The 23,433-nt window shown below is 37.7% G+C and overlaps 1 protein-coding gene across 1 annotated transcript in view; it reads right to left on the bottom strand.

Moving 5' to 3' along the window:
* Positions 1–23,433, bottom strand: part of KPNA7 (karyopherin subunit alpha 7) — an 87,764-nt gene that overhangs the window by 17,747 nt on the left and 46,584 nt on the right. The window contains 10 exon segments of the mRNA XM_027874651.1: positions 4,010–4,106; positions 4,108–4,236; positions 5,953–6,135; positions 7,830–7,944; positions 8,479–8,493; positions 9,284–9,561; positions 11,139–11,224; positions 12,832–13,097; positions 13,519–13,601; positions 17,415–17,539. Of these exon segments, the coding sequence (XP_027730452.1) occupies positions 4,010–4,106; positions 4,108–4,236; positions 5,953–6,135; positions 7,830–7,944; positions 8,479–8,493; positions 9,284–9,561; positions 11,139–11,224; positions 12,832–13,097; positions 13,519–13,601; positions 17,415–17,539 (1,377 nt within the window).

Here is a 23,433-nt window from a genome sequence, read left to right as displayed (position 1 = left end):
ACCACTACCACCACCACCACTCATCCTGACACAGCAAAGAATTAGTGGAGCAGGAGATTAAGATTGGAGACACTCAACAATATTTCCATTCTCAAAACTCACAGGCGTTCTCATTCATTTTCTTCTATCTTAGAATACTTGTAAGTTCCCCCACACACCCTACTCCTTACTAAAACTAGTCCTTCTACCTATATATTTGATCTTGTCTGTCTCTCTTGTCACATCTAGAACCTTGTTCCAGTAAGCATTCTTTTCTTATGCATCATCAATTTCTTCTTTCCAGTTCCTCCATCAACCAACATACCTGATCGGGCAGCTCTCTGTTACCTCTAGAGTTAAATACAAAATCTTGTTTGCCATTTAAAGGCCTCAAAAACCTGACTCCAACTTACCTTTCTAGCCTAATCAAGGCTGTGCTGGTAAATAATTAACAATCAGCTCTCAAAAAAATGTACCCACAATAAACTTTTAGGTTCAACCTGCATTATTAACATTTTCTCCATCACTTTACTAAGTCTAGATAATCAACAAAACATTAAATCAAGCCCAGCATTTGCTGGCTTCCAAGGGGTTTCTGATGCTCACTGTACAGTTTTTCAAGATGGCTCCAGCATAACCCTAAGCCTTATTGTACCTTATTTCGTTTTACAAACTTGATGGTTTGAAATGGATGACCTGAATTCAGCATTCCATGTTCCATCTTTATGCCATTGTATATGCTATCCCCTGTTCTAGGAGTGCAATCCTTCTTCACCTGTCTCTTAGAACTCCTCATTTTTTTCAAAGCTCAATTGAAATACCATCTTCTATGAGGTGTTTTTCTTGATTCCCTCTACAACTAGTACCTTCCATTGTCTCCCCCCCTCAAAAAAAATAACTTGTGTTTATTTTCTATGTACTTATTTGTGTATCTTTTCTCTCTCCTCCTCCCACACCAATATAAACTCCTTGAGGTCAGTGATTGCCTTTTTTTGTCTTTTTGTCCCCAGCATCTAGCGCATAGTGGGCACTTAATGAATGCTTGTGGATTACCCCCCCATAAAAACAAAATCTACTTGATGATACCCTTCCCTACTAGAAGGGTATTATCTTAAATACCCTCTTTAAAGTATTAAAAGTACCAAATCTTAAAAGTAACCAACCACCCAGCTGCCAAATCCAAAGACCTTTATTCAGTTCTCATCCTCCTTGACCTCCCTGAACCAGGACATAATTGACCAGTTTTTCTTCCTCCTGGATACTTTCTTCTCCCTTGACTGACTCTACATTTTATTGGTTTCACTCTTTATGGCTCCTGGTCTTCAGCCTGACTCACGAGATTTAGAGCTAAAAAGCAACTTTAAAGGTCACCTAGGCCATCTCCTCATTTTACATTTTACAGGGCGGGGGAACCTAAGTCCCAGAGAAGTTAAGTGACTTGCCCCAGGTCACACAGAAGTCATAGATGAGATGTGAACCAAAGTCTTCTGATTCCAGAGCTAGTGATCTTTCTACAATGCTACATTGCCTAATACATGAACATTCCACTGGAATTTCAAACTTAGCATGCCTAAAAGCCAATCTTAGCTTCTCTACAATCTGTTCTATCTAGGGTACAGTTGAAAACTTATTTGACTATGAAGTCAGAGGACCTGGGTTTAAATCTAGCCTTTGATGCTTACTATGTGTGTGACCTTGGGCAAGTCCCTGGGCCTCAGTTTCCTCATCTGTAAAGAGAAAGAGAGAGAGAGTTGGACTATATGGTTTCTGAGGTTCTTTCCAGCTCTAAATCTATGATCTTATTTTATTCAATGGCATTACCATTAAACTTGTGGGCAGCTAGGTGTTGAAGTGGATAGAGTGCCAGGCCTGAAGACAGGAAGACTCATCTTCCTGAGTTTAAATCTGGCCTCAGACACTTACTAGCTGTGTGCCCCTGGGCAAGTCGCCTAACCCTGATTGCCTCACCAAAAAAGAAAAAAATCCCAGCTCAAGTCGGTATTCTGCAGGAATCTTTTCCCAGTCTTCCCCTACCACCTTTAAATGCTAGAGATTTACTCTGTAAAGAAACCTTATATCTATTCTGAATATATCTTGTATATTCTTCTTTACATACATATTTTCCCCTCCTTAAGAATATAAGCTCCTTGAGGGTAGATAATAAGTGTTTAATAAATACTTGTTCATAGATGAGAGAGAGAGAGCACACAAAAAGATAATTATCAAGTTCTAACAATCTTGTCTTCAATATTTTTTCCATTTCTGCCACTACTATCCTAGTGTAGATCCTCTACCACTCATTTGGATTTTGCAATAATCTTGAGGTAGGCTTCCTTCCTTGACTTTGTTCCCTTCTTTGTTAAATTCTTGCCCATCCTTTAAGGTTAATCTCAAATGTTACCACCTCCTTCATGAGGTGGTCTTCCCAGATCCCCCCAGTTGGTAATAGCCTCTCTCTTATTTGTACCTTTATAATGCACTAATAAAAATATCTGTGTGCTTATTATTCAAAGGATCCTAGGCCTAGAGTTGGAAGGGACCACAGAAATCCCCTAGTTTAAGCCCCTTATGTTATAGATGAGAACCAAGGAGATTCTGATTTGCCCAAGGTCTTAAGGTAGTAAATATAAACTGATTAATCAATCAAAATTTATTAAGCATTTGCTCTGTTCCAGATGGATGTTTGGTAGGGTCTGAAGGAAAGAAGAGGGTGAGAAGAGGTATTAGGCGGCCTAAGAAACTGAAGGACCGCAGAGCTATCGTGCTGACCTTGTTTTGTATGCCTGTGAAACCTGGACAGTATACCAGTCCTATGCTAGGAAACTGAATTGCTTTCATTTGAATTGTCTTAGGAAGATTCTGAAGATCACCTGGCAAGATAAAGTACCAGACACTGAGGTCCTTTCTTGAGCTGAACTGCCAGTCATTCAGAGATTGGGTGGCCAAGTTGTTCAAACGCCAAAAGTTGTTGTTGTTGTTGTTGTTTGTCCTTTGTTCTTGAAGAGGACCATGACATCAGGAAGGTGATGCCATGACTTGCAAGTGAATTGAATTTAAGTGAGGGAGGGCTGTGTTATGAGGTAGGGCTGTGTTAGATCACCAGCCTCACTTTCTCCTTCAGAGCCATCTGAGTCCAGTAGTAAGATATAGATCAGGATGACTAGAGATGGCCCCCAAATGCCAAAAGTACATTTGCCTAAAAGACTATTTTATAGAGAACTCTCACAAGGCAAGAGTTTATGTGGAGGTCAGAAGAAGCGATACAAGCATACTTTCGAGGTCTCTCTGAGACCTTTGGAATAGATTGTGAGGCATGGGAGACACAGGACCACACAGCATAGCATGCCTGAATCAAAGAAGGGTCTGCGCTCTATGAGCAAAGCAGAATTGCAGTTGCTCAAAAGAAATGTGAGATGTGCAAATTTAGAGAATCCACCCAAATGTTCACATGGACTATTTGTATCTGACTTGTATAGCCTTCCAAGCTTCTATTGGTCTGATCAGCCACGGTTGGACACACTGACACCAACACATGATGGCATTTTGGTCCTCTCTGAGCACAAGGGACAATAATTAACCAACTAACTCTGTGTCAGCCATTGTGCTAGGCATTAAGGATACAAATAAATGCCTAATTTCCACAAAAAGAAGGATTATGTCTTATTTAAACTGTATTCCTTCCATACATTTTGTCCAGCAGATACTTAATGTTAAAAATCTCCCCTAGGACAAATTAGTTAGCAAGTACAGTCATCATGCTCTTTATCAAGCAGTCCACGTGGCAACCAAGCTCCTGTATTTAATTGAGCTAAGCAATTGACAAATTCACTCAATTTGCCAATGAGGACCTAAGCTTGTAGAGTTTATAGCAGGAAGGGGCCATCTAAGATACCACTACCTTCATTTTATGGAAGAGGGAAAAGAAAAAAACCCTGAAGTCAAGTGACTTTACAAAGTCAAATGGGTAATATATTTAAGCAGAACCAGAATTTGAACCCAGGCCGTCTGACTCTAATTTCAGGACTCTTACCACCTCTCACTCCCTGCTTCCTACCATAGCTACCTATTACGAGTGGTGAGTATGTGTACTCAAATTCTAAAATACATATCTCAGAAAAGTAATTCCCAAATAAGGTTCAAGGAAGCTTGAAAGATCAAGCTATTATTGTGAAATTGTAATGCCTTGATTTTATCTAGTCCACCAAGCTCCTTTATTAGAGAGCACAGTTTTTTCTTCTCCCCTAGTTTCTCTGCAGCCTGTGGGCAAGACAGAACATGAATAAGTATCTTGTTGAGGAGGAAAACCACCCTTTATTGGTATTTCAGTAGAAATAGTAAATTATCTGGTCAGGGAGAATTCAATTAGGGAAATTCTAGTTAAATCTTAAAGAAAAGAAAGAAAACTACAATTCTCTTTATTGCTAGCATAATTTGAGGCAGCTAGGTGGCATAGTGGGTAGATTGCCAGACTTGGAGTTTGGAAGACCTGGCTCAGTTCAAATCCTACCTTAGACACATACTATCTGGGTGACCCTGGGCAAGTCAATTAAACTCTCTCAGCCTCAGTTTCCTCATCTAAAGTAAATGGAATTTATGGCCTTTAAAATTCCTTCTAAAGCCCTCTGAGTCTATGATCCTGTAAATTAGATCAAGAGTCCTAGACTAGGGTATAGCCATTATCAATGCTCATCTTTGCCAGATCTGTTATTTAAAGTCACATGATTATACTAGCCAGAAATTAGCTATGAAAAGGCAGAGTGCCGGTGATTTGTTGTAGCTTGCAAGCTAAGACTTTGAAGGGACTTGTTAACTCAAAGGCTAACAAATAAGGCCAAGCAAGTGTGGGGAAAATGTTCTAAAACTGAAGTAAGCGAATAGTAAGGAACAAGTGAGGAATATTACAAAAGAATAATCAAAAGGACTTGGCAACTGAATGTTATGGGGAGGAGAGGAAAGAACTAAGTCTAAGTCTGTCTTCCAAGATCCCCAGATTCTGATTAAAGGGAGAATGAGTAATGAAAATAGGAAAGCCCACATGAAAAGATGGTTTTGGAGGATAGATGGAGTTATGTTTTAGATGTTAACGTGTGATATGTCTCCCCAAATCTTGAAGCAGGTACTGTTTGCAAAATGGAGTTTAAACAAACATACTCATGCCAAGATATTCAAGTTAACAGGATAGAATTAAAGTCCAGTTTTAAGTAAAACACATTCCTCATTCCTCCCACCTCTAGATCCTTTTAGTTTATACGACATGTTCCATGTTCCGTGTTCCATGTTCCATTTAAGATTGACATATTATCCTGAGTGACTCATTTGAAAATACAGATCCACTTAATGTATAAAATTAAAAGTAATAATGTTGCGCTTCAGTTGTATCTAACTCTTCATGACCCCCTTTTAGGGGGTAGTAGTGCATTTCTTGGCAAAGATACCAGAATGGTTTGCTATTCACTTCTCCAGCTCATTTTAGAAGATGAGTAACTGAAGCAAACAGGGTTAAATGACTTGTCCATGGTCACACAGCTAGTAAGTATCTGAAACTGAATTTGAACTCAGGAAGATCGGTCATCCTGGCTTCAGACCTGACACTCTATCCATTGTGCCACCTAGCCAGTCCAACAATAATAATAATGGCTAGATCTAGAAATCTATTTTTAAGTACTTCCCTTACATGGTTGTTTAATAACAATAATAATAGCTAGCATTTATATAACTTTTAAGGCTTACAAAGAATTTTACATATATTATTCATTTGATCCTCACAACAACCTTGTAAGTGAGGTGCTAAAAAAAAAACCCAACAAAACCAGATATTTTGGATTTCTACTTCATGGTTCCATTGTTGTCAGTATGGGTTTTGAATAGGACAGGACAGCTTACAACACACCCTGATGGTAGGTTTTGCATAATCAAGCTTGAGCTCATCTCTCAGCACTTTGTTATTGGAATGACTAGTTTTAAAGCTCTAACTTGGAAGGAACAGGTAATAATGTCAAGGACGAGGAGGAGAGTTTTGCTGTCTTTGACAGTGAACAGATGGAGCAGAGGTCTCAGGATTCCAGCCTTGATGATTTCAAGCATCTGGTGCAATGTTCCCTGACTTGTGAAGTTAGTCACTGTCCAAATAACCTCTTTCTTGACTTTGAATTCTCCCTACAAAAGAAATAGATAGCATTCTTGACATTCTCTACAGACCCAAAGAGGGACAGAAGAGTCATGCCTGTCTCATTCTATTTCCAGGGGGGCTTAATGAGATTACAAATGGAATTTACATCAACACCTTGGTGGAACCTGACTGTTTCAGTCATTTGTGAGCAGAGCTAATGGAATCTGCCTAAGATGAAGGAAAGAGAAACAGTTAGTATTGAAGACATAGCCAACTGGGCTTCAGAGGTTTACTCAAGTTGACTTTGATCTCTCTAGGAACTATGTAAAGTAGCAGAATATTAAGCTATCTGGGTAATCCATGAACTTCTTTGAATAAGAATCATCCTAAGCATTTAGGAACTTATAATGTTTGATTATCTAAATTTCTAGATCTTTCCTTGCTATTTGAGGACCTTGGGCAAGCTAGTTAACTGCCATGTAACGTAGAGACTCTTTTAACATGTATTGGGTGGCTAAGAAAAATAGAGAGGGAATGCAAGGCTGCTAAAGGGTTAAATTAATAAGTATTTTGTATTTATAGAGCACATTCCCCAGAGGGTCTTAAAATGTTTTCACCACAGAATTCTCCTTTATTTCAGTGATCCCAGGAGGTTGGTAGGAAGGGGAAGGCACTAGTCCCATTTCACAGCTAAGGAATTAAAACTTAGGTGAAGCAACTTCACTGAATCTAAGACACTAAAGTGTTCAGGCATAACCTGAAGTGGAATTTAGCTCCTCGATTTCTAATCATATCTATCTAGAGATAAAAGTAGCTCTATGGTAGGAAAAATGGTATTTAGTAGTCATGTTATTATGACAAATTGGAAGGCACCTTGTCCATTTCCAATGGATCTCTTTTGCATGGTTTTAATATAACCAAATAGTTGTCTGTTTTTTAATACGCTATTGCTCAAGATGTGCCATTTCCCTTGGGTTAGGTTTGCGTAAAACCAAAAATTTACTCTATGTCACCTCACCCTAAACAATCAATAGGAGGGAGATTTCACTTTTTAAAACATTCAGCAAATGTGGATACTGTTAAAGTATCTTTATAATCAGAGTCACTTTATAATCAGAGTGGCAAGTGAGTCATTTGTTTACTGAAGTCAGACTTTACTAATCTCAAAATTTAAGTTGTTTTTGTTTTTTTTTAATAGTGCTAGTTGAAGAGTTGAGAAGGTCCACTGGAATGGAATATTTCATATACATCAGACAGAATTGATAGGTTGACTTTGCTGAACTGCTTTGCCTCTTCTCTGTTCCAAGGGATGGCTTATTGGAGAGGTAAGGGGGAAGACTATATGTGGAAATGAAAGTTTTGTTGAAAATGAAGGGAAGCCCATTCTTTACTTTCAATTGCTAGGTTAAATTTTGTTTAAATAAAGTGGTCCCTAGCCATCCAGACAAAGACCAATCGTTGCAATCAGATCTTATTGCTGTAACTAGTAGCAGAGATAGACCAGTGCTCTATTTAAGCAAACATTTATTATCGACCAATGTCCAACACACTGTTCACCTATTCTTAAAGGAACTGATATAGTTCAGATTGTGAAAAGGAGCTCCCACCCTCTCTCCTCTCAGTCCCCACCTTCTTCTTGCCAAAGGTACCTGGGCATCCTGCTTCCATTTCTTAGCAGGGCCGCCAAGGATGACAGGTATTAAGCTGCTGAATCTGTTCACAAGATCCTGAGTTCCTGAACAGCCTCCTTCCAGACTGAGGGCCTCTGGTGATGCAGGAGATGGGGCAGCACTGTCAAGAAACCTACATCAATGGCCACCTGGGTTTGTTGATCTGTCTCAGTCACATGTTACCAACTGCATGGAGCGGGGGGATCCAGAACAACAGAGACCAGAGGTTAGCCTATGACAGTTTCTTTAGATGTTTCTAGGAGACACTTAAATGCACAAGAGTCTATTCTTCTCCCCCTCTTCTGATAAGGGCATCCTTGCTTTTCTACTCAGTATTGTATTTTCAAGCTGCTCACCAGCATGCATTGTAATTTTTATATTTGTTATTGGCTGCCCTAGAAAATAGACTAGTCATCAGAGATGAGCCGCCGGGGGACACTTGGGGGTTCACCTTTAGGACTTTGTTGCTCTTCAAACCTCTATGCCAAGGGTTCCTAACTTGAGATTCTGTGGATAGATCTCAGAAGGTCTGTAAACTTGGATGGGGGAAAAAGTTACATCTTTATACCTTTAACAGAAATTTAGCATTTCTATGAATTTAAAAAAATTTTTTTAAACATTCCAAGAAGGGCTCTACAGACTTCACCAGAATGCCAAAGGGATCCAAAACACACACAAAAAGATTAAGAACCTGTGTCATAAGTGGAAATATCCAGAAACAGAGACCCCTTAGTACTTACTAATCAGAGCAGCAGATGCAGGAACACTGTGTGTACTAAGGCCTTCTGTATCAGGTGGAAAGCAGTGAGCCTTTCAGAGTAAACAGCATAAACACTGAGGTGGACCCACAGGGTTTCCTAGTTTGGGGCATTGGCACCTGCTAAACTCAGGCTCAGAGTATCTCTAAGTGAAAGGCATGAGCATCCCACTCTTCCAACCTAGGCATCTGTCTCACAAGCATCTATTTGGGTAAGATGAAAACTACATAATAATATGAATTTATAGAACAACTAGTATTCCCAAAAAGAGGCATGGAACCAAGTGTTATTTCTACCACAATTTTACACAGCAAGTATACTTAGTAGTCTATATTTAAAAAAAATAAGAACAAGGACTTTTGGTCTTCCCAAGGGAGGAAAGGGACTTATATTAGGGAAGGATAAGAACAGGGCAACAGATGGTTTAGCAGTTACCAAAAAAACTCAAACCAATCCCGTGAAGGACTGGATCTTGTAAATCATTTAAATGTCATTTATATAGCATTTTACGTACATTATCTGGTCTGAATCTCACAATAGCTCTGTGGGGGTAAATGAAGCTACCACAATGCCTTTACATCAGAAGAGTGTAAGTATTTGCTGAATGAGTCAGTGGCAGGCTAAAAAGCCTAGAGCACTGACTATCCTAGTGAACTAGAACCTAACTTTTCACACCTACACCATGGCTTTGGAGAACAGGGAGGTTTTTTTTGTTGCTTTTTTTTTGACATTTCCTAATAAGGGTTTTCAGTGGAAAACTTAAGCACCAGAGTGGATTTACCATCATAGACAGGTATGGGCTGCTTATGAAGTAGATTAGCCTTGGAAGGACCCCAGTCTACACCACTTGGTTAATCCTCTGATTGGGACCATCAGTAAGATCCAACAGAGCCCAGCAGGCTTCTGACAGAATCTCACCATCTTGGTGTTGCAAGAGTTGGAGAAGAACTGGCAGGATCTGCTGTATTGCCTTTGCACAAGGGTATGGGTTCTTCTTCCAGCAGAGGTTGGACAAGGTCCATGTCACATTCCGCAGAAATGTAATCTACAAAGAGGTTGACAGAAGACTTCTTCAAATTTAATACCGAAAGGAAAGAATGCGCATAACAGACAAGTGAGAAAAATCCTGTTCTTTGTCATATGTCCCAGGCTCCCTCCTTTAAGTAACAATATTGATTGGCAACAGGAAGCTTCACTAATACGTCCTTGAAGGGAATGATTTGTATGACTCCTGAATGGTGGAGGGATTAACAAGATTAGTCTAACAGTCACTACTATAAATACTTAGGGGTAGCTAGGTGATCCAGTGGATAGAACACTGGGCCTGAAGTCAGGAAGACTCACATTCATGAGTTTAAATCTGGCCTTAGACACTTACTAGCTGTGTGACCGTGGGCAAGTCACTTCACCCTCTTTGTTTCAGTTTCCTCATCTGTCAAAAGAGCTGGGGGACGAAAGGGCAAACCACTCCGGTATCTATCCCAAATGGGATCACAAAGAGTCAAATGTGACTGAAAAGATTAAAGAACAACTATAAATGCTTGCTCCTCTTCCTTTCCCTTCCTCAACTACTGCTTCATGTTTGCGTGTTTGCATGCACTTTAGTATCACCAAATGCATACCTCACAACATGAGGTATGTAGTGTAAGTATTAGTGTCCCTACTTCACAGGTGAGGAAACTGAGGATCCAAAAAAGTCTACTTGTTCATAGGCTAGTAAGTGTCTGAGGTGAGATTTGAACCCAGGTCTCATGACTTCAAAGCAACAAAGAAACTTCCAATAAATAATCAGGTTGGTTTTCCTGTCTTTGTTTTTTGATTCATCAGTCCCTTTACTTGTATATGTAATCTTAATTTGACAGTAAGGATCATGGAGACTAGGAAAGGAAAGCATATGAAACAGCTGAAAGAAGCCTGGCTTTATAATCAGAGAACCTGCTTCTGTTCATTTTTCATCTCTAGTTCTAGTTGACTCCTCAAACATCATGCTCCCTACTCCTTTTCTGCTTCCTTTTGTGTATTGTCTTTCCCTCAATAGATGATAAGCTCCTTGAGGGCAGGGCCTTTTTTTTTCTTTTTCTTATTTGCATCCCCAGGGCTTATCACAGTGTCTGGCACATAGCAAGATGCTTAATAAATATTTATTGACTATTGATTGTCATTTACTACAGATGCAACATTTATTAAGCACCTACTAAGTGCCAGGTATGTGCTAGGCACTGGGGATATGAGTACAAAGAATAAAACAATCCCTACTCAAAAGGAGCTTACATTCTAATGAGACAATAAGTCTTGGGGGGGCTTAGTTTCCACATCTGTAAAATGAGAGGGTTGGACTACATGGCCTCTAAGGTCCCTTCCAGATCTAAAATTGGTGATCCTATAAGCAGAGACCACAGAGTCAAAAGTTTAAGAGTGCTCCTTGGTCGTTAAGTAGAGAGTGGAATCAATCTTTACACAGATCCCTATCCTTTACTATATGAGCAGGTCCTCGATCCAGAATATGCAAATAGTTCTATCTCAAGGGAGCTGGTCAACGACGATTCAAGCACCACCTCTCCAAGACCACCTGTCCAAAGCCCCAGTCCCAAGAAAATAAATGTTCTATGTAGAAACATTTACAGGTTTAGTAGGTGAGACCAGGGATAAGAGAGGAGTGATCACTTCACACAAGATAAAGGCATCTCTCAATTCAGGGCCATCACCTGGGTATAAAACAAGAGTGGCAAGTTGAAAGAACTAAAAGAAGGCTTCAGCAATGGCTACAACAATATAAACGGAAAGACAATCCCAAACCCATGAAAAACAAAACTAATTATAAGGAACTACATTGTCTCTAAAGAGATGAGAAAACCTCTCTACCTTCTCTTTTGGCAGAGGAGGAGGCAGAGACTATGGACATGCAACATGATCAGACTCTAACTATATCTGACGTGGTTGATGTGTTTATTGGTTGGTTTTGCTAAACTGCCCTTCTCCTTCTTACTCAAACCCTTTTAAATTCTTTGTTAGGAAGCACAGCTTTCTGGGGAGTGGAGGAAGAAGTGATACTTTTGGAAATGAAGTTGATATAAAAGCAATAGACATAAATCAAAACTTAAAATTTCAGAAGAAAAAAATGGAAAAAGCCATAAACACTAACTAATGTCGGCTAGATATTTTCACTTTTGTTGGGTCACTTCAGTAGGGTCCAACTCTTTCGCCAAGATGCTGGAGTGGTTTCCTTCTTCAACTCATTTTACAGATGAGGAACTGAGGTTAAGAGACTTGCCCAAGGTCTGAGGCCAGAGGCCAGAGGCCAGAAGCTAGATTTGAATTCAGGAAGAGGAGTCTTCCTGATTCCAAGCCCACTGCTCTATCCACTGGGCCATCTAGCTGCCTAGATATTTGCATAGGTGGGGCTAATGTAAAATACTTTATTTGACTGAATAATCTAATTTGCTCAACCCCTCATCAATATGCCCTCATCAGTGAACCAGAATTCACATTTCTCTAGAATTTTAAAGTTTGCAAAGCACTACCCATCCTACTCCCACCACAGTCTCCTGAGGTAAAGTAGTATACCCATTTTAAAGATGGGGAAATTGAGAGAAACCAAGTGACTTTTCCAGGTTTCTTTCCGAATAGTTTGCTTCCATTTAGTACTCTCCTTCCCTTTTTTGGATGGGGGGGAGGGTGTGGGGGTCGGTGGTGGTGAGGGGAGGCCAAACTCATTTCATTAGTATAAGCAGCTCTTAATGAGAAAACTCTTTCTACCAATGTATAGCAGTAGCTATTCTGCAAAATGTAGCAGAGTGTTGCCTGGAGTACTGAGAGGTTAAGTGCCCTGTTCAAGGTCACACAACCAGTATGTATCAGGGTGAAATTTGAACTCTGGTCTTATTGACTATAAGAACAGCTCTGTATCTATGTTACCATACTGCTTCTTTCTGTTTAGCTTCTTAAAAAGCAAAACAAGACAAAAGTTATTTCAGGCTACCCCTAGGGGATTCTGGAGCAGGGAAGAGAGGTGGCAAGCTGTTAGTGTTTTGCTTTTTAACAATCACACAAGAAGCTAGTAGGTGTTCATTATCAGATCTCCATGAAATTCCAGCATGACTTTGCCAGCTTTTATACTGGAGGCCTACTTTCCTCAGCCAACTGAAAGCTTTGTCTTAGCCAAGAGATTTGTCTGCCTAACCTTCCTTATGCCTCCCTAATGTAATAATCTCCTGCGTGACACAGGACAGACAGACCCTTCAGAACAACTATTTATAAAAGGTATTTGTTATACTGTCCTCAGTCAGCCAGGAAGGCAAAGCTGAAGGCTCATCTGCCATGTTCCCTAGTGCCCCCATAGCTTACTCACTGATGTGTAAGTATGGGGAAGAGAGGAGTTCAGTCAAAAGAGGGACAGCTCTGGCATCCACAATTGCCTTGGCCTGTTCAGATGTTCCCAGAGCAGTGTTTGTCAGGGCCTAGACTGCCTCAAACTGAAAGTCAGGACTATAAGACAAGCTCAGAAATGTCACCAGCTTGGGAATGAATCCCGTTTCAACAGACACTTTTAGGAGTGGGTTTCTTTTTCTAGATAACATCTTCCTGTGGAATCAAAGACAAGATTTAGGGTGAGGAAAGGCAGGAAAGAAAGATGCTTTCTTGTAGGGATATGCTTGGCATTGTTTAATAGCATATATGGCTCTGGGTCATCCACTGGAGCTCAGCCTGTGGTATCTTGTGTCGATGAAGCAACATGTTTATTTATCTCTACAAGTATTTTCTATGACATAAAATTCTTGTAGAGGCCAGTTGAGATGAAGCAATTCCTTCTCAGACATCACATGGTATCCTTGAAGTTGTGATCAAAGAGAGCCCAGAGTAGCATTCAGGTATCTCTTTGACTAGGCTGTTGCTGGTTTTTGGGCATGGAGCCATTGTCAAGAAGGGAAACAAGTTACTTATTGTAAGAGCTCAGTGTTGGGTTATGCAACAAGACAGAGGCAGAAGACTTATGTAGGCATACCTAACTGCCTGGGTGGCCTTGAAATGGAATTCTGGGTCATTTCCATTCCCAGCCTTGACTATTTCCTCCATTATAAAATTAACCTGCAACAAAAGACTGTGCTTAGATTATAAAAAGGTGATCTTTCCCCAATATGGAATGCCACGTGCCAGTTCTTTTACTATGGGCCATAGCTATTTGGATCAGAAAGATCAAATAGTTTCAAGTAAATGATTCTAGTGACATCTTAATTCCTTTCCCCTTTCCTCAATCATTGCATACTCCTAGGGTGTGTATTTTCGTTTGGACCTGTGATTTCACTGGGAGAGTTCTGGTGAGGAAACCTGCAGTGTGGACCAGCAATTTTGTCTGAAACTTCTGAACTTGTTTGAAAGGGCATTGAATGGTTAAGTGACTGTGTCCAGGGTCACAGAGCCAGTATGTGTCAGAGGTGAGACAACCTTGATAAATGTGTCAAACCTTTGCAATAAAGATTATTATAATAAATATAACATATTATAATAAGGAATAAAGATATCTGTTTGGAGAATTAATTATTAATATGCGCTACAATGGGCTTCCTTAGCCATCTTTCCTTTACAAAAGGAGGCACTGGGACATCCTGGTGAAAGTAATAATGGGCAACCTGGAAGACAGATCTTAGATCTTATGGTATAGGAAAAGACCAGTATCATCTACCTCAATGGGATATATTCTAATGTAGGTCTAGATAAACTCCAATACATTTGTTCATTCAATCAGTCAATCAATATGCATCTACTATATGCAAGGCAAAAGATTTCCAAAACTGACTTAGAGGAACAGGTAGAAAATTATGACAACAGGCTCGTCAAAAAAGGATGAGGGATTGAATAAACTAGGGTGGCAACCATGTGAATGGAGACAAGGGGACATGAAGAGATGTTGGAGGTTGAATCAAAAAACAACTGATTAAATAGGAAGGATGAATGATAGGAAAGTCCAGCATGTCTCAGAGCTCATGGATGCCTGGGAGGATTCGAATTAAATGGGAAGTTTGGCAGCATGGTGGCAGATAGAATTCCACTGTGGACCTGTTGAGTTTGAGATGCAGATGTCCTGTCCAAGAGGCTATGTTCAGTAAACAGTTGGTGATGTAAGAGAGGAGTTTAGAAGAGACATTAAGGTTGAATCTTTGGGAGTCATTAGCATAAAGATAATTGAATCTATGGGAGTGGGTGAGCTTGCCTAGAGAGAGAGTAAAGATAGAAAAAAGAAGAGGGCCTGGACAGATGAAGTATGTGTTGAGGGTTCTAACTTTTTTCTGCACCTGGTCTATCCTACTCAAGTTCCTTAAAAATACATCACCCAAGGATGTGCCAAGCAGATACAACCTTTGCTCTGTCTAGAAATACCTACTTTCACTTCTAATTTTTTTTCTATCTTAATAAACTGGACTGAACAACCAAGAAAGAAGAGGATCTTCGTTTACTTTTTTGCCTTGAGCAAGTGCAAAGCAAAAGTTTTCTGCTTCCTGTTGTCTGGCTCACAATGGCCAAAAGTCACCTCCCAAACAAAAGGCACCTCCCTAGGCCCCAAAGCCAAAGTCCCACTTTTGGGAGGAGGGGGTCTGATACAAGCACTAACTCCATGGAATTCTCTAAGTAAGCTCTGCTATAGATGTAGTACTGTTTGTTTAACAAATTTCCATTTTCATTGTGTGCATATAAGTACCATGACCCTTCCTTTCCCCTCAACCTCCCTCCCATTCTTACCTTCATTTCATACATGGACATTCCTTTAAAGTGCTGAGAATGAGAAAGTGTTAAAATAGCAACTCCCAATTAACTACAGCATCTTTGTGTTTACAAAGTACTTTTTAAAAATCTCAGTCAATGGAATATGATATTCCATAAGGCAAAGGAGCTTGGATTACAAGCAAGGATCAACTACCCATGAAAATGAGCATGATCTTTCAAGGGAGGAGATGGATGTTTAATGAAATAGGGGACTTCCATACCTTCCTGATAAAAAGACCACAGCTCATCAGAAAATTTGATCTTCAAATACAAGACTCAAGAGAGACATAAAAAGGTAAATGGAACAGAAAGAAACAACATGTTATTAATAAGGGCAAACTGTTTACATCCCTGCAGGGGAAGATGATACTTGTAAACTCTTAAGAATTGTATTGTTATTACATCATGTTAAAGGGGTATATGTGAAGGGGGTGGGTATAAATTGACTTTGATGTAATGATAAAAAAAAAAAATCTAATCAAGTGGGTTAAATGGATCCAAGTAAGTGGATTAGTCTGATCTAACTAAGAAAATGTATCGAGAGAAAAGGAAAGGAGGAGACAGACAAGATATTACAGGAAAAGGGACAAAAACCTATTAGAGCTAAGGGAAAGAAGGGAGGGAGATGAGCATTGTTTGAACCTTACTCTCAACAGATTTGGTTCAAGAAGGGAATAATAATCAGTTAGGTATAGAAATCTAACTTGCCATATAGGCAGTAGGAGGGAAAAGGGGAAAGAAAAGGGAGGGAAGATAGAAGGAAGGGAAGAAGTAGTAAGGGTAAAGGGGAAGAAAAGGGAGGGGGCTAATAGAAGGGAGGTGGGACTGAGGGAGGCGGTGGTCAAAAGCAAAACCCTAGTGAGAAGGGAAAAGGAGAAAGAAAAGCATAAACGAGGAAAAAGGATGGAGAGAAAGACACAGACAGTAATCATAAATACTATTGTGCTATAAGAAATGATGAATAGGCAGACTTCAGAAAAACCTAGAAAGACTTGTATGGTCTGATGCTGAGTGAAGTGAACAGAACCAGGAGAACGTTATACACAGTAACAGCCATGTTGTGCGATGACTAATATTGATAGACTTAACCCTTCTCAGCAATACAAGGATCTAAGGCCTCATGATGGAAAATGCTATCCACATCAAAAAAAAGAACTATGAAGTCTGAATGCAGATCAAAGCATACCATTTACTATTTTTTTTTCTTCTGTTGCGTTTTGTTTCCTCTTTCTGGTGGTTCTTCCTGTTGGTTCTAATTCTTACTTACAACATCACTAATGTGGAAATATGTTTAATGGGATTGTGTATGTATAGCCTGTATCAGATTGTGTGCCAGCTTGGGAAAGGAGGTGGGGAGGGAGGGGGAGAAAAATTTGAAACTCAAAAGTTTATGGAAGTGATTGTTGATAAACCAAAATAAATTAATTAAAATTTAAAAAATTAAAAAAAAAAACTCAGTCAAGGGGCAACTAGGTGGCGCAGTAGATAGAGCATCAGCTCTGGAGTCAGGAGGACCTGAGTTCAAATCTAGACAAGTCACTTAATCCCAATTGCCTCACCAAAAAAATAAATAAATAAATAAATAAATAAATCAAGACTTTAGAAAAAGGGGGAAACTCTGGGTCTTAAAAAAAAACCCTCAAGTAGATAGTACAAATATTATTTCCATTTTACAAATGACAAAACCAAGGCTTAAAGACATTGCCCAAGGTCAAACAGCTAAATATATGTATGACTATCCCTATTTTTAAACTGAAAATAAGGACAGTATGGCACAATGGGTCAAGAAATGGGATTGGTTTTAGAAGATTTGGGTTTTAATTCTGCTTCAGACATTTAGTATCTGTGTGACCCTAAGCAAGTCCCTTCAAATGTATGAACTTTGGCTCCCTCATCAGTAAAATGCAGGTGAAAATAATAGTATGTGCTTCACAGGGCTAATGAAGGGTTCAAAGTGGGCAATGCATATAAAGCACATTGCAAACCTTAAAGCACTATATGAATGTGAATTATCATCATCATTAGCACAAGAGTCAGGACTCTCATCTAAGTCTTCTGATCTCAGGTCCAGAGATGGTTATATTTATCCTCTGAGTTGGGGTAACTTGCCAGAAGTACATTTCACATCTTTCAACTCACCTCAACAGCCAGTTTCTCATAAAGAAATGATTGAAGGGTATTAAACATATTCCTCCTTTTTTAAAAGATCTGTTCCTCTTTCTTTGCCTTCCAAAGTTCCACACTGACCACTATTCTTTTTGCCTCTTCAGTTAATTAGAAATAAAATCCACAAGAGGGAACTCCATGTCACCCTTATGATTTGCAAAGTTGAAAAAAGAAAAGTCAAGTTTATCTAACTTACTGAAATGTGTAATTCCATGGGAATAATTTACTTAGGACTCTTAGGCTTACAAAGAGCTTCCTTCACAATAAAGCTAGTCATCAATGTCCTTATTTTACAGATCAGGAAACTGACTCACAGAGATTAAGAGACTTGACCAAGGTCACATAGCTAGGACAATTAGAGCCAGGACCTTAATTCAGATCTGTTAAACTCCAACATCAGTAGTGTTCTTTCCAATCTCTTTTTCCCAAAACAAAGGGGGAAAACCCCCTGAATCTTCTCAGAATAAAAGAGTATATGAAAAAGAGTATATTTTTAGAATTAGATAACATGACAAATATAAATACAAATATTATAATAAATAATAAAACAATGTATAATATAATAGTAATATATTAATAAAAATAATGAACACTAGCATGACAAATAAATGTAATTATAAAATAATATATTTATATAAATACACATCTATTCATTTCAATAACTCAGAGGATCTGATTACTTTGAGTCAAATAGCTCTTAAACAGAAGTTGTTCAAACCCATTTGAGGAACACGGCTAAATTTGTGATTGGAAATAGGAAAGATGACCAGATAGAATCTCAGAGGATGCAGAGAGAGGTTCCTGAGATGAGCAAACAGACTTGACACTCCAGGCTATGTGTTATAGTTACCAACATCACAATGTGGTGTCCAGATCAGAGATTCACAGAAATAATTACGACCCAGGGCTAGTGTTCATAACTACCACCAATGACAGGAGCAAACTTATTTTAATTTAGCTTCATAGCTTTTTTTTTTCTTTTCTTATTCCAACTTTGTTACTCATTCCAGCCTTCAGGATATGTATGCCCTTTTTTTCAGGATTTAAATTTTTTTCTTTTATTATTTAATTTGTTAAAAATGCTGAACTTAACTAATACCAAATAAAATGAACATTTCCATATGCAAAGTAGAACAGAAAAAGGAGATTGTATATGAAGCTATAGATTAGTATTATAAATAACTTGCTTTTTTCGGGGGGGGCTAGGCAATGGGGTTAAATGACTTGCCCAGGGTCACTCGGCTAGTAAGTGTTATGTGTCTGAGGCTGGATTTGAACTCAGGCCCTTCTGAATCCAGGGCCAGTGCTCTATCCACTACACCACCTAGCTGCTCCCTTGCTTTTCTTTTTAAGTCTATCTGTTATTTTCAAAGCTGTCCCACTTGTCAGATATTTTCTGATAGAAGACACCCATGTCATTTTCAGCCAACTTTGATATAATTATGTCAGTGTTGGCCTTAAAATGATTATTTGGTCCTATGAGCTTATTCTGGTCAATTACTTCTTTTTGAAGAGGAAGGGAAGGGATCTCTTCCCTCCCATATTAAAAATATGGAATACTGAACATAATGTAAACTTTTCTTGATGAAGAAAGGGCATTATAATGAACAGTATTTCTTTTGTTGTGATTCAACAATGCCCTTGTTGTTCTATACGTGAAAACTTTATAGAACTGTTTGTTCCTATAGTACATGGCCCTAGATTACTGTGCTTTTTCAGTCCTTTTGCTGTAATAAGTACTTGTTGAAGAATATTGTTTTAAGAAGAACTTTGAGTAACTAAGTAATTTAGATTATTAAAAATAACCAGATTAACTACAGACACAAAGGAACATACTATTTGAATCCAGAGAAAGAATTGATAAATAGAAGTATGTATAGAATGGTTGTACATAATAGATTTACAGGTTTCATGTACAAGAAGAAAATAACTCTTTAAAAAATGAAATTGACCAGATGGAAAAGGAAGTACAAAAGCTCACTGAAGAAAATAATTTCTTAAAAATTAGAATTGAACAAGTGGAAACTAATGACTCCATGAGACATCAAGATATAATAAAACAAAATTTTAAAAATTTAAAAACAGAAGAAAATATGAAATTTCTCATTGGAAAAACAACTGACCTGGAAAATAGATCCAGGGGAGATAATTTAAGAATTATTGTGGGCAGCTAGGTGGCACAGTGGATAGAGCATCGGCTCTGATTCAGGAAGACCTGAGTTCAAATCCGGCCTCAGACACATAACACTTACTAGCTGTGTGATCCTGAGCAAGTCACTTAACCCCCATTGCCCCCCACCAAAAATAAATAAAATTATTGGACTACCTGAAGGTATAATAAAAATAAAAAGCCTGGGCAACATCTTTCAAGAAGTTAGCAAGGAAAACTGCTCTGATATCCTAGAACTAGAGGGAAAATAGAAATTGAAAGAATTTGCCAGTCACCACCTGAAAGAGATCTCAAAGTGAAAACTCCTAGGAACATTGTAGCCAAATTCCAGAGGTTCCAGGTCAAGGAGAAAGTACTTCAAGGAGCCAAAAAGAAACAATTCAAGTATAGTGGTACTATAGTTAGGATTCACAGGATTTGGCAACTCCCTTAGTAAAGAACCAGAGGGCTTAGAATATGATATTCCAGAAGGCAAAGGATTTAGGGTTATAACCAAGAATGACCTACCCAGCAAAACTGAATATAATCCTTCAGGAGAAAAAAATGTATATTTAACAAAATAGAGGACTTCAAGCATTCCTAATTAAAAGGCCAAAGTTGAATAAAAAAATTTGATCTCCGAATACAAGACTCAAGGGAAACATAAAAAGGTAAAAAAAGAAACAAGAAAGAGATTCAATAAGGTTAAACTGTTTACATTTTTGTATGTCAAGATAATATTTGTAATTATTAAGAATTTTATTACTATAAGGGCAATTAGAAGGAGTATACATAGACAGAGGGTGCGGATATAAGGTGACTTTGATGGGATGATGCCCCCAAAAAATAAAATAAATGGATGAGAAAGAAGATTACACTGGAAGAAGTGAAGTGTGGTGTGGTGGAAATAGAATGGGGTAAATTAGCTCACATAAAGGAGGCATGAAAAAAGCTATTATAATGAAGGAAAGATGGAAAGGGCGGTGGGCAAAGCTTAAACCTTTCATCAGAATTGGCTTAAAGAGGGAATTGGCTCAAAGTTGAATACAGAAATCTGTCTTACCCTATAAAGAAGTAAAAAGGGACTGGGATAAAAGAAGGGAGGTAGGGGAGGACTGACAGAAGGGAGATTGGGGGAGATGGTAATTAGAAGTAGAAGACTTGTGAGAAGGAACAGGATGGAGGGTGAGAGAGGGATAAACAAAGGCAAAAATAGCATGGAGGGAAATACAGTTAGTTACTATAACTATAAATGCAAATGGGATGAGCTCACCAATGAAACAGGAGCAGTTAGCAATATGAATTAAAAACCAGAATCCTACAAATATAGAGACACATATAGAGTAAAGATGAGGGCCTGGAGCAGAATATATTCTGCCTCAGCTGAAGTAAAAAAAAAAAAAAAAAAAGGGATAGCAATTATATCAGACAAAACAGAAACAAAAATAAATCTAATTAAAAAAGGTAAGGATGAAGTCATATCAATACTAAACATATATGCACCAAATGGTATAGCATCTAAATTTTTGAAGGAGAAGCTGAATAAGTTACAGGACAAAATTGATAATAAAACTATTCCCTTTCAGAACTAGTTAAGTCTAACTAGTTAGAAGTTAAGGAAGTGAATAAAATTCTGGAAAAATTAGATATATCTCTGGAGAAAATTGAATGGGAATAGAAAGCAATATATCATTTTCTCCACAACACATGTCACCTATACAAAAATTGATTACGTATTAGAACATTAAAAACCTCACAATCAAATGCAGAAAAGCAGAAAGAGTAAATACATCCTTTTCAGATCATATTGCAATAAAAATCACATTAAATAATGGGCAATAGAAAAATAGATTAAAATTAATTGGAAACTAAATAATCTAATCCTCAAAAATACATGGGTCAAAGAACAAATCATAGAAACAATTGATAATTTCATTAAAGAAAATGACAATGAGACAACATACCAAAACTTATGGGATGCAGCTAACATGGTACTTACGGGAAAATTTATATCTCTAAATGCTTACATCAACAAAATAGAGAAAGAGCAAATCAATGAATTGGGCATGCAACTAAAAAAATGGAAAAAGAACAAATTAAAAATCCTCAATTAAACACCAAATTAGAAATCTTGAAAATCAAAGAAGTCATTAATAAAATTGAAAGTAACAAAACCATTAACTAATAAAACTAGAAGATGGTTTTATGAAAAAAACCTAATAAAATAGAAAAACCATTGGTTAATTTGATTTAAAAAAAAAAAGGAAAGAAGAAAAACCAAATTACCAGTATCAAAAATGAAAGGGGGTGAATTCACCACCAATGAAGAGGAAATTAAAACAATTGTTAGGAGCTATTTTGCCCAATTATATGCCAATAAATTTGACAATCTAAAGGAAATGGATGAATATCTACAAAAATATAAATTATGCAGATTAATAGAAGAAGAAAGAGAATACTTAAATAACCCTATCTTAGAAAAATAAATTGAACAATCTATCAATGAACTTCCTAAGAAAAATTCCCCAGGGCCAGATGGATTCACAAGTGAATTCTACCAAACATTTAAAGAATAATTGGTTCCAATACTTTATAGACTATTTGAAAAACTAAGCACAGTAGGAGTCCTACCAAATTCCTTTTATGACACAAATATGGTACTGATACATAAACCAAGAAGAGCCAAAACAGAGAAAGAAAATTATAGACCAATTTCTCTACTGAATTTTGATGTAAAAATTTAAATAAAATACTAGCAAGAAGATTATAGCAATATATGTCAAGAATCATACACTATGACCAGGTGGGATTTATACCAATAATGCAAGGCTGCTTCAATATTAGGAAAACTATCAGCATAATTGACCATATCAATAACAAAACCAACAGAAATCATGATTATCTCTATAGATACAGAAATAGCCTTTGACAAAATACAACATCCATTCCTATTAAAAACATTAGAGAGCGTAAGAATAATGGGAGCTTACCTTAAAATGGTAAGTAATGTTTATCTAATACCATCAGCAAGCATTATCTGCAATGGGAATAAACTAGAAGCCTTCCCAAATAAGATTGGGGTGAAGCAAGGATGTCCATTATCACCTCTATTTAATATTGTACTTGAAATTTTAGCTTTAGCAATAAGAGAAGAAAAAGAAATTGAAGGAATTAGAATAAGCAACAAGGAAACAAAACTATTACTCTTTGCAGATGATATGATGGTGTAATTACAGAATCCTAGAGAATAAACTGAAAAAACTACTTGAAATAATTAACAACTTTAGCAAAGTTGCAGGATACAAAATAAGCCCACATAAATCATCAGCATTTCTATGTATTACCAACAAAATCCAGCAGCAAGAGATAGAAAGAGAAATTCCATTTAAAATGACGCCAGACAAGAGAAATACCTGGGAGTCTACCTGCCAAGACAAACCCAGGAGCTATGTGAGTACAATTACAAAACACTTTCCACACAAATAAAGTCAGATCTAAATAATTGGAAAAATATTAATTGCTCATGGGTAGGCAAAACCAATAAATATAATAAAAATAACAATTCTACCTAAATTAATCTATTTATTCAGTTCCATACCAATCAAACTACCAAAAATAATTTTATAGAGCTAGGAAAAATAGTAAAAAATTTATCTGGAAGAACAAAAGCTCTGGGATATCAAGGGAATTGATGAAAAAAAACTGTATTATAAGAGGTAATTATCAAAACAATCTGGCACTGGCTGAGAAATAGAGTGGTGAGAAATAGAAATAGAGTGGGAAATAGAACAAGTGGAATAAATTAGGTACACATTACATTATGGTAAAAGATAATCTAGTAAC

The sequence above is a fragment of the Vombatus ursinus genome, unplaced genomic scaffold (genome assembly GCF_900497805.2).
Source record: "Vombatus ursinus unplaced genomic scaffold, bare-nosed wombat genome assembly UNPS02014807.1, whole genome shotgun sequence".
Taxonomy (NCBI): Eukaryota; Metazoa; Chordata; class Mammalia; order Diprotodontia; family Vombatidae; genus Vombatus; species Vombatus ursinus.
This window is presented reverse-complemented; position numbering and strand designations above follow the sequence as displayed.